General features: G+C 39.7%; 1 protein-coding gene across 3 annotated transcripts in view; it reads right to left on the bottom strand.

The window, feature by feature from the left end:
- The window catches only part of ap3b1a (adaptor related protein complex 3 subunit beta 1a), a 55475-nt gene extending 41099 nt beyond the window's left edge, over positions 1 to 14376 (bottom strand). The window contains exons 1-6 of one of the 3 annotated variants that reach the window (XM_020082268.2): positions 14017 to 14376; positions 5438 to 5513; positions 5250 to 5324; positions 2396 to 2491; positions 1322 to 1482; positions 521 to 587 (exon numbers count right to left, since the gene is read on the bottom strand). In XM_020082268.2, coding sequence (XP_019937827.2) covers positions 521 to 587; positions 1322 to 1482; positions 2396 to 2491; positions 5250 to 5324; positions 5438 to 5513; positions 14017 to 14144 — 603 coding nt within the window. In that variant the 5' untranslated portion in view covers positions 14145 to 14376. Of the gene's footprint in view, positions 1 to 520; positions 588 to 1321; positions 1483 to 2395; positions 2492 to 5249; positions 5325 to 5437; positions 5514 to 6904; positions 7608 to 14016 lie in introns of those variants that run through there. The other 2 variants (XM_069513379.1, XM_069513380.1) reach the window with 2 other exon arrangements.
- Positions 14377 to 16696: the final 2320 nt, after the last annotated feature.

Consider the following 16696-nt stretch of genomic DNA (forward strand, 5'->3'; position numbering starts at 1 on the left):
CTTTGTTTTGTTTGTATAATGATAGGTATACGCTGTGAATACATAACTACAACAAACTGTGACTTGCACAAACAAGCGCGACACACTCTGCATTCTACATATTTGAAATTGGCATTTAAACACCCTTCGTTTTTTGCTGTGACCTCCGAAAATGAACGCCCCTGCCTGCTGACTTCTGATGGGCTGCCTGCATCGTGTCTGCGACTGGACTAAACAGAGAATTTGAGAATCCGACTCTTTAACGGCCCATTTTGGTGGAAAAAGAGGGGAAAAGTTAGCCTTTGAGAAAATTAAGCTGACACTAGCATCAGTGCGAAAATTCCCTCCAAATGGACACTTAACAAGGAGCATCTGAAGATGTGTGGGTTTAAGTGGGTGTTAACAAACCGTGGCATTGCCGAATGAGCTGTGGGATGGCCAGCTAAGAGGAAAACCGCTTGACTGGGGCGCCCTCCAGTGGTATGCATTCACCAGCATGGGACGTGTGCTATGTTGCACTTACTGCTCAGCATGGACTTACCGTGCTTTTATCTTTCAATAGTTTCTCTATCACTTCAATCAACTGCTCCTTCTGGTCTGGATCCAGGCTGAAGACGAGAGAGAGAAAGAGAGAGAGAGAGAGAGAGCTTTGAAATAAATATGTCGACTGAGGAATGGCAATTATTCACATAATATGAAAACTTGATGGACTTACAAATTAAATCATGTCCCCTCTGTGTGCTCAGAATACAGATACATCCTGGTGCTTTCAACAGATACAATCACTTATCTATGAGCATGTTTTGTCCTCTCCCTCATTTTGTTCTCGAGGTTGTGTACGGAATCACTCCAAGGATGCCTTGTTTACAACCTCCCTTAACAGACACTACACAGTTAACCTATAGTGATCACTAACAAACCAATTTAGTCCTTTTTCAACAACAAAAATATATTTGTTGTTTGAAGCTTGATGATTTACCTAATGATTTTCTTTGTTATATCTGACTCTTATGTTTTTTAGATTGTTGGTTGAATGAAACAAGCTCGAGCACGATATACTGTAGAGCATGAACTTGACACTTGAGACGTGGACAGTCAAATAAAATGGTGCACAGCAATAAAGGGACACATCATACTAAGCAGAAAGTGATTTCAGAGAGACTCAGCTGATAACAGCAAGGCAAAACCCTTTAAGTCAACATTACCCAACATTAACTGTAAAACTTCAATGCTCAGGAATGAAGTGGTACAGAGAGCCAGAAGTAGTTCAGAGGTGCAGTCACTGTTATTGGCTTTCCCCAGTGTTTTCTGCAGATTGTGTTGCAGTCCTTAGAATCTGTACCTGTAGAGCTTCTGGATAGCATGGGCAGAAGTCTTCCTGACATACGGGGACAGGTCGGCTGCAGCCTCCTTTATGGCGAGCATCATGATGGGGACAATTATGGGGACACGGATACTGGACAAAACCCTCAGTGCACTGGCCCGGATGAACTGGTTTGGGTCCTGGCACAGAGAGATGGAGATGAGGTGTCAGTTTGTGAAACAATGTTTGTTTTTCATAATGTTAAATGCAGCCGAAGCATTTCACACAACTTCGAGGTTACACACACATTTTCTAGTGGAGATAATGTTATGACAACAGCATTAATGTCAGATTAGAAAAAAAGAACATTAATATGTCATCTGTCATGACATTTAAAGATGCTCACACATACACAGATACATACATCAGCCATTAACACCTGTTTTAATGTTGTGGCTGATCAGAGTATAAGCCAAATTTTAATAATAATGTCAAACCTCAACATTAGGGTTGGGAGACATGCTCAAATGTTTCCATCGGTAGCCATCAGCCCAACAACCCTCGACTGGCGATATATATTAATACAGGTGGATGTGGTACACGCATGCACAGGGGCACATGCAAAAAATGCATGGAAAAGCTTGCTGCTATTTTTTTCCTATTCAGAATGATTTTTGCTTGAATTTGGATGCAACCGGCGAGCTGAAGGACCTACGTGAAGTAATTTGTTGTCTTTCCAAATATGTAGCGCAGCAAAAAATTCTAACATGACGAATTTCCAAACTCTATGTGCAAACACCGTATTTGTGTTCATGGCCAAATGATGTTGTTTTTAGCCAGTCTGAGATTACTTGACTGGATAAGCAAGCAGGAGAAAGACAAAAAGAGACGGAGTAGAATAAGGATGAATGAATGAATAAATATAATGCATAAGCGCCAGTACCTGGGTTAATTATTCATAGAGTTGAATTAATTCTCAAGGAGGCAGATCATTATATCAGCAAAATAAAATTACAATATATATATATATATGTCCAATGGCTTAAAAGAGCCTATTTACCATGTTAGTAAAGATAAAAGGAGAGAAAGACTGTCAGGAAGCAGACATGTTACCTTCAGGGCCCTCTGGAACGTGCTGATGGAAAGTAAAGCCAGGTCCTGCTGCTCCTCTGCGTACCTCACCAGGTAGACGTATACGAGCTTCTTAAGCTGCAGAGGACAATTAAATCAAAAAGCAATAAATTGAACCAGCTGCAACAGGGAATTGCTGTAGCATATGGAGAAAGCAATCTAGAAAACCAGCTGTGTTTTAAAACTTAAGCAGATTTATTTGAAAGGATGTGCTGCTTTTTTTTTTTTTTTTTTTTAAACACCAATAATAGATAAAAGTCTTAGGCTATAAAAGGGATAAAATAAACAATAATGTACTAAGCAACAAAGGGAGTCTTCATTTAGCTTGGTTTGTCGGTGGGATACTTGAGTTTGTTATTTGAAGGAGTGGTGGAAAAAAAGTTGATACAGAAAGTTTTCCTGTCTTTTTCGCTGCAGACTCAATCCAGTGTTGTTTCAGGCGGAGAGCAAGGTAATGAATTTTTGTTCCTTTCTCGAAATTGCCATTGAATTATTTGCCCCCCCCGGTCTTGTGTTTTGACTTCCACACTTCTGCTTTTCTCGCAGGAAAGCCTGAGATAATATTTGTCCTGCTTTCTGACAAGTTTAAGCAGAGACCAGAGGTGGCTCCATTTCTGATTCACATCAACTCTTCAGAAAGCGAGGGAGAAAAACAGCTGGTTTCTGTCTATAAGGATTTATAGGCTGTGGAACTGCAAGAAAAGTGGTTTAAAGAAATTATGACTTACTTTCAGAGCGTTCGTATAATTTAATTTGAGAACTGATTTCAGGTTGAGGTCGGGGGTAAGGTCACATCTTAGGCGCAATCACCGAGAGCTTTATCTGCTAATCAGCACCCGGCTTTCTAAAACAGCGAGTATTGACCTGCAGCAGCGCACCACAGTTCTCAATCATCATTTTGGTCATTACTGCTGGGATTAATGACATTACTCACTATAAGAGCAGACATAACCCATCTGCCCTCCTGGATCTGGTTTCTATGACCACAAACTATTCAACTGATTAAATTATTTAACGTTAAGTAAACGATTGAAGGATTTACAAGTCGTAAAACCTGTAACTTAAATATGTTTTCAAAATATTCACATGTATGACTGAGCACGGAAACATTCACTCATGTACGATATGTGGTGTTAAAACAAAGTGCAGCAATCATCAAGGAAAATAAAAGCCACTGCTATTAAATCCTGCGGCATCGTCAATAATCTGCATGCTCTTGGGCTGTTTTCTATTTAGCGGGGATCGATGGCAGCTCACAGTGACGAGGAGAGTGGGAGGATGTGGGTGGGAAACGAGGGAAGAGGCCATTTTTATTGAGATATGCAGTAGTTGAGGAGAGAGCTAGGAAACGAAACAGAGAGAGCGAAAACATAGTCCAGGACCTCATACTACCTTGGCAGCTGGTGTGTGAGAGGTGGGAGAGGAGAGACGTGAGTGTGGGCTCTCTTCTGCCAATTACATCCACCCACCTGCTCCCCTACCCTGCCATGAGTTGCTTCGGCTGCATGCCTTGCACACAGCGCCCGGCTTCGGGCCCCCGCGCTCACATGCTGCCCCTCACGCTACCTGATTATTCTGCTGTTGCTAATCAATATTCACAGGCTCTGTCCATTGGAACCCCTCTTGAGCTATTGCTTAGCGTTGCGGTCACTCATTTGTGTAGTCTGTGAATACCGGCTCACAGTCTGTATGATTTAGTCAGGTTTACATTTACATTTATTCAGCATTTGTTGTAACACTGTGATTTCCAAAATATTGTGTTTATTGTATATTTTTATAAAGGAAAATATATTCATCACAGACCTCTAGAGAGGTCAGAAGTATTACAAACTGAGTTATTGCTCTCAGGAAAAGCTGCACAACATTTAAATAATTACCTCATCCAAGGAGGTCAAGCTTTCCCCCCTGTTCGTTTGTTTGTTCATCTGTGAATTAGAAGGGCTATGCAAAAACTACTGGACGGATAACCACAAAACTTAGTGGAAGGAGGAGGTATTGGTCGAGAAAGAACCCAATTCAATTGCGGGGAAAATCACGGATCAGGCGACAGTTCTGAGAATTTGTTATTCCTTTCTTCAACATTGTGAGATGTGTGTTTTTTAACATTGTCCTTGTTTTCTCAAAGAATAGTTCATGGATGTTGATGAAATAAATCAGTTATGAGTGTGTGAAATCTGATGCAGCATGATCGAATTCAAAGGGACTGTTTGGTTTTGGTGGGGGGGGGGGGGTTGCACTCTACTGAGTGACATTGTAGTTTATCTAAATAATATGTCTAATTCTGCTCTCTGTTTTAGGTAAAACAGAAGATGGAGCCTTGATTTCACCAACTTGTTAGCATGAAAACACACAATTTTAGACTGTACCACAAATATTCTTATTTATTTATTCATTTGTTTTAAGTATTTTAGTCCTTTTCATTTTTTTTTGTAATATATCAGTTAGAATTCATTAAATTGGCCTAGAGTAAAACCAATAGGAGTGTGCGTGTTATTAGATGTTTGTGTCTCCCAATCCAATTTTAACATTTGGTTTTACTAGAATAATTATTGTGTTTATTTATAATATATATTGTCAGGTGTCCTTGGGTGTATAGAAAGGTGCCGTGAAATAAAATGTATTATTATTAAGATAATGATCATTAGTACTACAGTAAAAATATTTTTTATAATAATTAATTTGGTCCACATGAGCCTATTGTTCTGTGTGAGGAAATTCCCTCTTTTACATCACAGAGCCCACGTGCTGTTCAGGACAAGAACTCAGTGAATCATAACAATCCACTGTGGTAATAGGAGCGATGAGGTTTACCCGTGATGTGTGTGATGTGTCATACCTCTATGTTCTTACTCGCGACGTTCTTCACAACAGCAGGAAACAGCTCCGATGCATTTTTCCCTTTGGCAATCAGCTGCAAATAAATCAAGCAGTATTTTATCCACTAATCTTATTAGTGTTATTAAAACTCAACAGCTGAGAGAGGACACACACACACACACAGTGTTTATAGTGTGATACACTCACCCCAACGATCCTTTTCATGGCCTCAAGTTTGAGCGACTCCTTGTTGCTTTCCAACATCTCTTTGAGGTCTTCATTCCTGAGGACAGAAAATACTGTTGGTCTTACTATGGTCAACATTAGTAAAGGTACGGCCTGCTGAGGTGACTTGACTAATCTTTTTCAGAATTTAGAGCTTGACCAAAGGTACTGTGAAATCTCCATGACTACAACATCTGTGTAAGCTTCGCAGATTACAGGGCACACAGGCAAGAGTCACACTGGCTCCATGGGGTCACTGAAAAAGCAGCAAACCAAACAGGAAGAATGCTATCAGCAGCATAAAAGCTACATCACGACTATCTCTGCTGGAATTGCTACGCACTCACATGATGACCATCCATGTTCCTTGGCTGATGCTAACGCTTACACGCAATGTCATTGTAGAGCTACACAGCAGGTTGTTTGTTCCCGTATACAGAGGCTTCACATAACGATATGTGATGTCGAGACGGAAAACAAAATGCAGGACAGAAATTCCAATGCACCAATGATCGTCTACCTCCTTCTGTTGGGCCACCACTTTGTTTCCAAAAGTGAAATAGCTCAACAAATAAATATATGGATTGCAAGGAAATGTGGTACAGACATTCATGATCACTTGTGAGATTCTCTGCCCTTCCATCTTGGTCAAATTTGAATCGGTGTCAAACTTTTATTTTGCAGGTGCAGGTCAAATAAGAGTGAATTTCCAATTAGGCTTTGTACTTAACAGGCACTTTCTAACTCTCATTTTGTCACAGAGTTCATCCTAAATCTGATAATTGAAAATATATTCACCTTGCAGGGAGATATGGTAAAGTTAAAAGGCTATACTATGTGCCATCATTTTAAATATTAAATGTGTTGTATTCTTCAATAATATTTATTGAAGTTAAATAATCTAAATAGTTGAACCAATATTGGATCTTTTTTGTTTAACAGCAACGTGTTAGCCAACAGAAACTTTCTTAGCATTGCACATAATACAAATCTTGATATGAACAACTGACTGTAACTTAAGTACACAATGTTCAGTATATTTCATAGTTGAAAAATCAACTTGTCAATGCCACATGGTCAAAAAAAAACTATGCACTGTTTGATAAATGCCACAATAAAATATTTTTTGGGCATTTTTAGCCTATAAAGACTAGCATACAGACCAATACTGATATATCTACAATAAGAATATGAAAACTAAATTTGCATTCATATGTAAAGTTTAACAAAAACAGAATGCTAAATATTTAGAAGCATTTCAATGGATTTTTTCTTATTTAGTCACGAAGCGGACATGGATTCCCTGTTTTCAAAAGTTTTCTTTTACTGACTTGAATATCCAGGAGGCCAACATCATGGGGAAACAATAACCTGACCTAAAAAACATGCACAGTTTACTATCGTCTCCAGAGTTGGTGAGTAGCAGTGTGTGTGGTCTTACTACAGTACCCGTCTTTATGTGTCTCCTTAGGGCTCTTGCTGCTGAGTGTAAGAGCTTGTTCTTCCTGACTCAGCTCAGTCTTCAGACTGAGCTGCAAGTTCTCAGCAGACACCATCGCAGTCCGCATAGCTCCCACTGCCTCCGATCGCAAAGAGAATCCCACATCCATACCAGCTTTCCTCCACAGCAGCCCAAACACACTTCCAACAACCAGTAACTCCTTCGAGGCTAGACAAAAAAAAAAAAAAACTAGAGTCCACAAACCCAACTCAGTGTAAATCCAGCAACTCCAGAGTGAAAACAGAGCTGTGGTAATTACTTTCCCCTCAGGCTGTATGCCCTGTTCTCTTGGCTTTATTTATTTAGTTGTCTTCTCTTCTCGTTGTTTCAGAACTGTCAAAGCTGGGAACTTTGGAAAAGCAGCACAGAGAGCTCTGGCTTTGTGCCTGTCATTCACTACACCCTTCCTCTTCTCATGGGCAGAGAGAGTCACAAGATGCCCCGACAGCTCACCAATGGCAAGTCATCCTCACTCTTGAGGGTAGTGTCTTCTCTCAGGGGTAAGACCTCTCTCCTTCTGCTGAGGTCCATAGTCCTTCTGGAACTAACCATCATTCAGCTGCAGTCCCGTCATATTAACCTGTTACTCCTGTCTTCATATATATATGTTCATTTACCCCTGGCCCTCTGGCTTTGTGTGACCGACTGTGTGTGTGAGATTGTGGTCACTTCCCTCTAGGGGAAAAAAGGAGGGCCTTATCTACACTGGTGGGTAAACATGGAGCTACTTTTCATCACCTCCACTGTGGTGTAATCCACTTTAGCTTAACACCACTAAGGGCGCATACACTCCAAGTTTGGCCAAGAGGGCCAACAGGACAGGCTTACATCAAAGATAACAGCACCGAGGTGAATGCCAGGAAATTACCCTGAACATGTGAACAGTACAGAGGGAGTTTGGAAGGGAACGTGCCTTTTACGCTTTCTTTTCTGTAGGAGGAAATAACTGATCTGAGAGCCAGGCCAAGTAATGACCCCAGTCACTTTAACATGCTGATCCATGGGTCAAACAATTGTTGGCATAAAACTGATTTCCAAAATACAGTGAGTAACACAGAATGGCATTGTTCAAAGTTGACTAACTACTGAAAACGTTTATCATAAATCTCAAGGCTTTCAGGTATTGTTGGATCCACCTACTTAATTCAATCCACTCCAAAATGTTATGGATTTTTTTCTTGGCCTATACCCCACCGTTCCACCAAGTTTCAATCGGATCAGTGGAGCAGATTTTGCAGAATCCTACTCACAGACCGATTAACAGCAATGAAAACATAACCTTCTTTGCGGAGGTAATTAGCCACATCTAACACCTGAACATATCCAACAGCCACTAGCATCTCGCCGAGCCAGTCATTCACTTCATAAATCCTGTCTACATCACTGCTGAGACTGATTATACCATTATAAACATTTACCTTTGGCAGTTTCTTAATTAATATCTGTCATAAATAGACCACATGTGCATCCATCTAATTTAATGCAATTGTTACATGAGAGGACAAAACTCACGCATGGTCATGTTTCCTCATGACGACAGCTCTGTATTTCACTGTAAGAAGTCCGATATTTATTACTGCATTTTAGTTTATCCACCGAAATCTGTCTATTAACACATACAGGATATAAATCAAACTCTTTAAGTCAGGAGTGGTACAGAGGACAGAGATTAGTGCCTCCGTGTGGCAGTAAGTAAATTAGCCAGCAGCACTCAGGCTCCATCATATCACTGTATTTTGTAACAGCCAATACAGCTAAATTTTAGAAGCGTTAGTAAACAAGACCCAGCTCCAAAGCTGTATTATACTTGATTTTAGTCATTCCCAGATCACTGCCAAGAAACAATACAAAAGCCAGAGGGAAGAGGGGGTGGTTTAGGTAATAAAAAAAAACAATAACCAATTCGAAGCCTACATTTAAATTCTTACATGACAAATTGGGAGTCAAATTGTTTTAAGAGTAGAGATGTGTCCTTCTCTAGCAGAGTAAAAGGACTACATCAAGGCTGCAGAAAACCAATAAGGGCTGAACACTGGACTGCATTTCTCCTTTCACTAAACAAGGAATGAATGAAGGAATTCAGTTGAATTTCTCCTAAATAAATGTAAGAAAATCCAGAGCTATATGCCTCAATTTACACTAGTATTACCCTGAAATGGAAAGAAATCCCCTCACTCAGTTTGGCTGCCTGTCCTAAATTACTAGGTCTCTGCAACTGACAAAAATAATCTAAACACACGGTGTATTTAGCAGCTGCTGTAGAGGTTTTACTCGTATCACTACCTCAGGGGACAGTGAATTACATTTGTTCAAAAGTTTGAGAACTAAGAACAAGTTATGCAAAACATGTGATTGAATGTTCATTCTTGAAGAGAACAAATACTAACATTGGCACTTACAGTGCCTAAAGGCACGGGTTCAGAATGATCACATTTCCAATTAATGTAGCCAAAAATAGTTGAGGAATAAGAATACTGTGGCAAAAACTGTATATTTGTGTGGTTATAAAAACGATCTTAGATCACAGTGGAAAAAAGAAATGCAGCCTGTCCAGCTCTGGTTTTATAGAAGATGCCAAGACACACCCATCTAACAGTTTGCCGAAGAGAGAGTTTGCACAGAAAGTAACAGAGTCTGGAGTAATGGTGAGCAGAGTCAGAAAATATTCTAGATTGAATTATGTACATTCAGTAAAAAAGACTTTTAATGGATTGTGCTATTGCAAAGGGGGATAATAAACTTCAACACAATAAAAAGCAAATGGAAATATCTTTAAAGTTACATGTATGATTAAAAAAAGGTCATTTTAGAATAACAGAAAAGATTCATTCTGAATATTCTAAAGTGAAAACCTTTTTTTGTTATTATGTGAGCAACACTGGCAAAGTAAACTATTATAGAATCAAATCCATGTCATTTGTTTTAACTGCTACCAAGAGCCTGAAAAGTAACACAACAATAGGCAGTGAGGGAATGATAATCTATCAAGTCGGTCTTCAGTGTTTCAATCAAAGTGTCAAACACTCCCCACACACACATAACACAACCTCTGGATAATGGAATCAGAAGTGCAAACCTTGAAAGCAAAATAATTCTTGTCAAGTTACTCAGTAACTCTTCATTCAGGCTTTTGCAATCCTCCTAGGTTGAAATATAACTGCTTTCTAAATGCCATATAAAACCTCACTATTGATATTGCCTCTGTTAGAAATGAAAGTTAAAGAAACATCTAGTCACAAAGACTAGGCCTTTAAGACGAGAGAGCATTACAGGAATGCTGCCGTGACTTCACATGTCAGAAACATTCAGCCACAACTTGATTTAAATGCAGCAGAACAGTCTCTGTATATTGACTACTCAAACAAGCTGGGGCTAACTTAAATTAACATGTATCTAATATATACGTGCTGCTGACTAATGGGAGATACTTGTTTTAGGATGCATAAGCGTGGGTATTGTGAATTGTGTCAGACAGACAGAAATAAAACAGAAGCATTGTTCATGTTCCTGGTATTCTCTTCCTGATCGAATAGCTTGGCCTTGAGGTAAGCAAACATATGACCCAGCATTGCCTGAGTGGGTAGTCATGTGAGACAGCTTAAAGATTCACTTCAGCATGCTAAGCAACATTTGACACTACAGCAAATGAAAGTCATCTATATAGCAAAACTCAATCTTAAATTTAAAGGCAACTAAAAGCTTGCTCAAAAAGAAAATGAGAAGCTGCAGGGCAACCCAACACAAATGTTTGCCAGGAGAATTTAATAACACACCACATGCAATTCTTGTTGGAATGAGACTGAGCATCTTATGAGGTGTATACACCTGAAGATTTGGTGTGGTGTGTAGCTTCACTCCCACAAAGAAGAGCATGAAACCAATGCAGCAATGCGTAACCACTGATTTTACAACAAATTACACAATACAAAGGACGCTGTTGTTACACTGATGATTGGCTGCCCTCTAGTGTCTGGTTTCTCAGATGAAACACAAACCACGTGCCCAAAACATGCTGACAGTCCAGTTTGAGATTTGTAATATTAAAATCTGAAACGTCAATATTATTAAAATAGTTATGAAAGAACTTTTTTTTTTTCTCCCTGGCTGCTTCACCTGGAAACACAGAGAACCCTTGACACACACATAACTCACAATCAGTAACCAATATGAGTTACGCCCAAATGTTTTAACAAAAACAAAATGATCAACAAATTCTAGCGCTAAAACTCTGACTATACAAAAGCAAATAAACTTTTTATGTCCTATATATCCACACTTAGTGTGTAAGATTTAGGTGAAAGGGATCTATTGGCAGAAATTGAATATAAAATAATCCTCATGATGTTTTCACTTGTGTGATTCATCAAAATTGTATGACTTGTAGTTTTCTTTACCCTAGAATGGGCCCTTAATATTTAAATACTATATTTACATCGAGGGGGTCCTCTCTACGGAGGCTGCCATGTTTTTACATTAGTCCAGACTGGACAAACTAAACACCGTTTTGAGTTTTTATGACAACTGAAGCTGCCACAGGTTCTTTTTCATGTTTGGAAGGAGAGGGTGAGGTGAGGGGTGTTCAGCTGCAACATGCAACTTCATCACTAGATGTCACCAAATTCTACACACTGTACCTTTAAGCATTACTTTTAACTTAAATATGTTTTCAGTTCAGACCTGCAACAATGAAGACTGAAAAATAATACAGCAATCTGCACATTATTTGAATTAATGATACCTATGTGATTTTCAAGGAATCAAGTTTTCAGTCTCTTAAACATGAAGGTTACCTGCTTTTATTTGATTGTATAATCAATATTTGGGGGGTTTGGACTGTACATCAGACAAAACAAGACATAAAAATGAAACTGGGACGGATCATTTTAGATAATGTTGTGTTTTATGGCCTAAAACAAATATTTATTTAAAAAACAAATGTATAATGATAATAATCATTGGTGTAACTTAATTTTTACAGCCCATCTTTATGAATCCCTACTTTTGTATAAATTTTTATATGATTATATTTTACAGGTGATTGGATTTTACTACTGAGAACTTATATGTGAATTACTTAATAGCCAGTTTTGTCACAGGTTGTCAGAGAGGCCCTGAGGAATCAGAATTAATCTGCAAACATAATTTCATGTAGTAACTATAAACCTAGTACGTCTGCCATCAAACACACTCTTGCTTACAGTACATGGATTTTCAAAAACTCTGCTTCTAAAGAAAGGCCGTCACTAACTTCAGAAGTGGAAGAAGCTCACTGGTTAATAAAAGTACACATACTGTACATATTTGGGCTGTGCAGCATCTGCTCAATGACTTCATTCTCCACCAGCTTGCACACCTTTTGTCTGCTTTCAATACTAAAGAGTAATGAGAACAGTATGCAGGTTAAAGGGATAGTTCCCCAAAAAATGAAAATTCACTCATTATCTACTAGTAGGGGTGGGTGAAGTGTTTGATTCCACACTTTGGAGTCTGGGTGAACATCAACTCGAAACAGCTTCTCACACCATGTTTTTAGCCTAAATGTCTGCTGTTATCCTCAGCCCAGAGCCGCGCTCACGCTACCGTGCATGCACCACACAAGCTCGTGCCTCTATGATCTCGCCCAAGGGGCACTTGAGGGCTCAGAAAGAACTCGCTGCAGTAAGTGCAGCTATGTAGCGATGCCACCGGAAATAGCGATGCTACAGGTATTTATTGCGAGTTCTCCCTGATCTCGTCTCAGGCCCCCTTGGGAAACAGCTTGTGTGCAGTGTGTCAACGCGAGCGTGAATTCAACACTTCACCCACCACTCCATCGGCATAGTGGTGAGCAGATGATGTGTGAATTTTCATTTTTGGGTGAGCTATCCCTTTAAAGAGGACTTGAGACCTTTACTGATGCCATTTTATAGTACGACATTACAAAAAAGTCAACTTCACACTCTGATATGAGACCTTGATTGTTTGTAACTCAGCAAATCAAACTTAAGCTGAATCTACTATGGCTCTCCTTTGAGCCTAGCTCTGCGTCCTTTCACGCTGATAAATACAGATATCATAATGACAAATGAAATAAGGTTGATATCCAATATATCTTGTTAACACTTGTTGCACATTTAAATTCCATTCTGTCAATCCATTTTATGGGAAATTAGTCTACATAAAATGACCAGTGTACAAAAACCTCTACAATCATTTTCCTCACTTGACATAAAATTACACAGCTCACATAATCTGTTCTCCTGATTCACTTTGGGTCCGCCAGTGACAATGGCCGGAGGAAAAGAAATACTACTGAACTGAGAAAATAAGGACTCAAACCTGCACGGATTAACCAACTCTGCACAGCAGTCAGCTGCAGATTAAACCCAAAGCCATTGGTTGTAAAGATGCAAAGCAACCATCAGACAGGGACAACTCGGACATGGTAGTATTTCTCCATCACAGGATAAGGTTGCAACATACAGTCATTTATCGAACCTCCCCCATAATTCACTGAAGCCTAAGTCAGCAAAGTAAGTTCTTAAATTGTCTGATCTACAGTATAAATACCTAACAATGCTGAGTTTACTACAGAGCAAGTTGGAAAGTAGTAAATACTCTCATTCAGGAAGTTGCAGTTTATTTATAATATTATTGAAGTAATTCTCTGGGGTACTGGTTATGTTGCTGAATGAGTTGGGAATGAATGAAGCTGCCATGTAACTTACAGGAGGGGGGGGGGGGGGGCTGAAAACAAACATATTAAAGGGCTGTGACTGCTCTCCTTAGTGAATAGCGGCTTTATACAGACGCTGATATACATAGATTAGATAGAACAGCACAGCAGGTGTGTGATCGAACCCAGACATGTCTTCTAAACTATTTCATTCTTGATAATACGACAGTTGGATATTCAGGTGCTCCATGGCAAAGAGCTAACCGACAAATGGCCCCCGCTGCACGGCGTCTGACTGATGCTGCACCGCGGCGTTAGCTCCACAGAGTGGCCTGCAGCGGTGCCGCTTTACCGCAGGTGAACCGTGTCCGAGTCCGGGCGGAGGGACGCGTCGGGCAGTCTTACTTTTTGAAGTCGGTGCTGAACAGTCCGAAGGCAGCACCGGAGCCGGAGGAGGTCGGGGTGCTCTCCTGCCCCGCTTCCACCGCAGCCTCCGCTCCTCCCTGGTCGTTGTACAAGGCGCTCGTCGACATGTTGGATTAGTCACCGTCCTTCTGCTCCTCTACGCGGCGGCGGACTCTTCATAAACGCGAGGGAACGTTCGTGGCGTCGGACCGAGCGGCAGCAAACTTCTCCCGGATTCCAGCCAACTTTTCTTCTTCTCACGCAGCAGCGGAAGTGTGAGCTGGACAAGCGGGTGTCACATGACAGGGCCTCGGCATCACACGGCTCGTAGATCCGCAGCAGACAGAAGAGGCAGCGCGGCGACGTCTGCTGGGGCCGCGGGTTTACACTGCGTAGATCTATGTCTGGAATCCTCCGAGCCGCTGTGTTGCCAGGGTAACAACGTTATTACGGGTTTTGTCGAGGGGGAAGAGGAAGGACAGAAAGTTTTACGTATTTTACGTATTACTTTACTGTATCAATCAAACTTTATTGATACAGTAGCTTGAATACAGGTGAGTGCCGTCCAAAGGTCATAGTGAGACATAAAACACAGCAAGCAATGAAAATGAACAATTAGAGAAATGCACGCAGTTAAGTGGAGATTTAGAAAAAGAGATGAATGAATAAATAGAAAAATAAAATTATAAAATGGCTAGTAAAAGTGTGGAATAAAAACAAAATTAAGAAACAAAAAAAGCCCTTTATGTTACCATTTCATGTTCTACCCGCTGTACTGTTTTATATCTTACATACTTTTTTAAATAGTTTTAGTTTCAGACATCAGTCTTCACATTTTAAATTATTGAATTACAAAATACAGCACAAAAATATACTAGTACAATCATCACACTTTATAAGTACTTTGGATTAAAGATCCAGTGAGTCGGATTTAGGTGAAAGGGATTCACTGGCAGAAACTGAATATAAAATAATCCCAGTGATGATTTTGATAGTGTGTAATCACTTATATTGGACGAATTGTTGTTTCCTTTACCCTAGAATGAGCCCTTTATGTTTAAATACTTTATATCTACATCAGGATTGGTCCTCTCTACTGAACAAACTAAACACCTTTTGAGTTTTTATTACAACTGAAGGCATCTCAGGTTCTCCTGTTTGGAAGAGGAGGGTGAGGTGAGGGGTGTTCACCTGCAACATGCAACTTCACCACTAGATGCCACTAAATCCTACACACTGAACCTTTAAAACACATGTACACTTTTGTTTCAGCGCGTCCGAACACAAGATGAGGAGATACCAGTCACAAACATGTGGGTCACACTTGTCCATCTTGAAAGTTTGAGCAATATTCTGAATGTATCATTATTATATGCCACCAGAAGGCTTTTCAGTTTTGCACTGACAGCAGTGATGCTGTTCATCACCACATAAATCAACTACATTTCTTTAACAGCCACCACTTACTTTGAAGATTGTCAAATTAAAAAAAAATTTTAAAAGACGATGCTATATAATAAGCTATGCTGTTACCACAAGCCTCAGCCATACTAACTATAGTCTAGTAGTATAATAGATAAAATACAGGAATGTCTGTACAGTAGGTAACACTCAAATGTTATTCACTGGTAACAATGTTCACTGTCTGTGTCTGGGAGAGCCATGACATCACTGTTGAGTTCAATAGCCATAACAAACAACCAGTGTCTCTGTGTCTCATGGTCCCATGGTCATGGTTACTCTCTTTCAATGGGACACAGCTATTTGGGATCTGCAAGATAAATCTGAGCCATGTGAGGACATTTTGGTTAAAATGATTTGTTAATCAAGGACGGCCTTCAGAACTAGTTAGCATTTAGCAGTGTCAACTTGTTCTGTCCCTTTCCTCCTTGATGCATTGAGTGGTGATAAATGAACTTCTTGCCATCATATACAACACATTTTCCAAGCAGAGAAGTTTGTTAGGGGACACTGCCTCCATAGAGACACATTTTTACCTGTGCACAGTATGGTTTGGTTTTAGGTTATGTTTTCTATCTATCTAGCTAAAACTAGTTCTGAAAAACAACAGGTTCCTGTTGGAAAATTAACAATATTGAATATGAAACTTTGCTGGAATAATTCTAAATCTTTCATGACGTAAACTTGTTTCCAATTTTCCCATTCACAGCTGAATGCAAAATCAGCCAGATTATTAACAATGCAAAAGTAGATGAGGCTCTGTTTTAGGATGAGCAATGTGAAAATGAACATGATGATCGATATGATACTGAAATACTTAGAGAAGGTGAAGCAACTCCAAAATAAAAATGTTTAGATTGAAGGACACCCTCTGCTGGTGACATGTGGAACAGAGATGTCCTCCTCTTAAAATTAAAAAGAAAAAAAAGTTATAAATAACGAGGTTGTATTCAGATTATAAAAACTTTGCAAATAACACTCAGAGCTCAGAAGATGTAACTTTAACCGATCTTTCATTAGAAAGAACATGATTGAAGAGATTCACTTCCTTGAGTTAAAGTACAGATAAGCTGTTCCTGTTCTTGGATGTAATTAAGAGTTCAGGTGATAAACCTCATGAGGTCTGAAGTAGATTTATCTTCAGTCTATAGGGATTGAACTCACGGTGTAGATTTGTTTTGAAAAACGCGACGTGACGTTTCTCTACTTCCGCCTGGTT

This window comes from Paralichthys olivaceus, chromosome 18 (assembly GCF_024713975.1).
Source record: "Paralichthys olivaceus isolate ysfri-2021 chromosome 18, ASM2471397v2, whole genome shotgun sequence".
NCBI classification, from domain to species: domain Eukaryota; kingdom Metazoa; phylum Chordata; class Actinopteri; order Pleuronectiformes; family Paralichthyidae; genus Paralichthys; species Paralichthys olivaceus.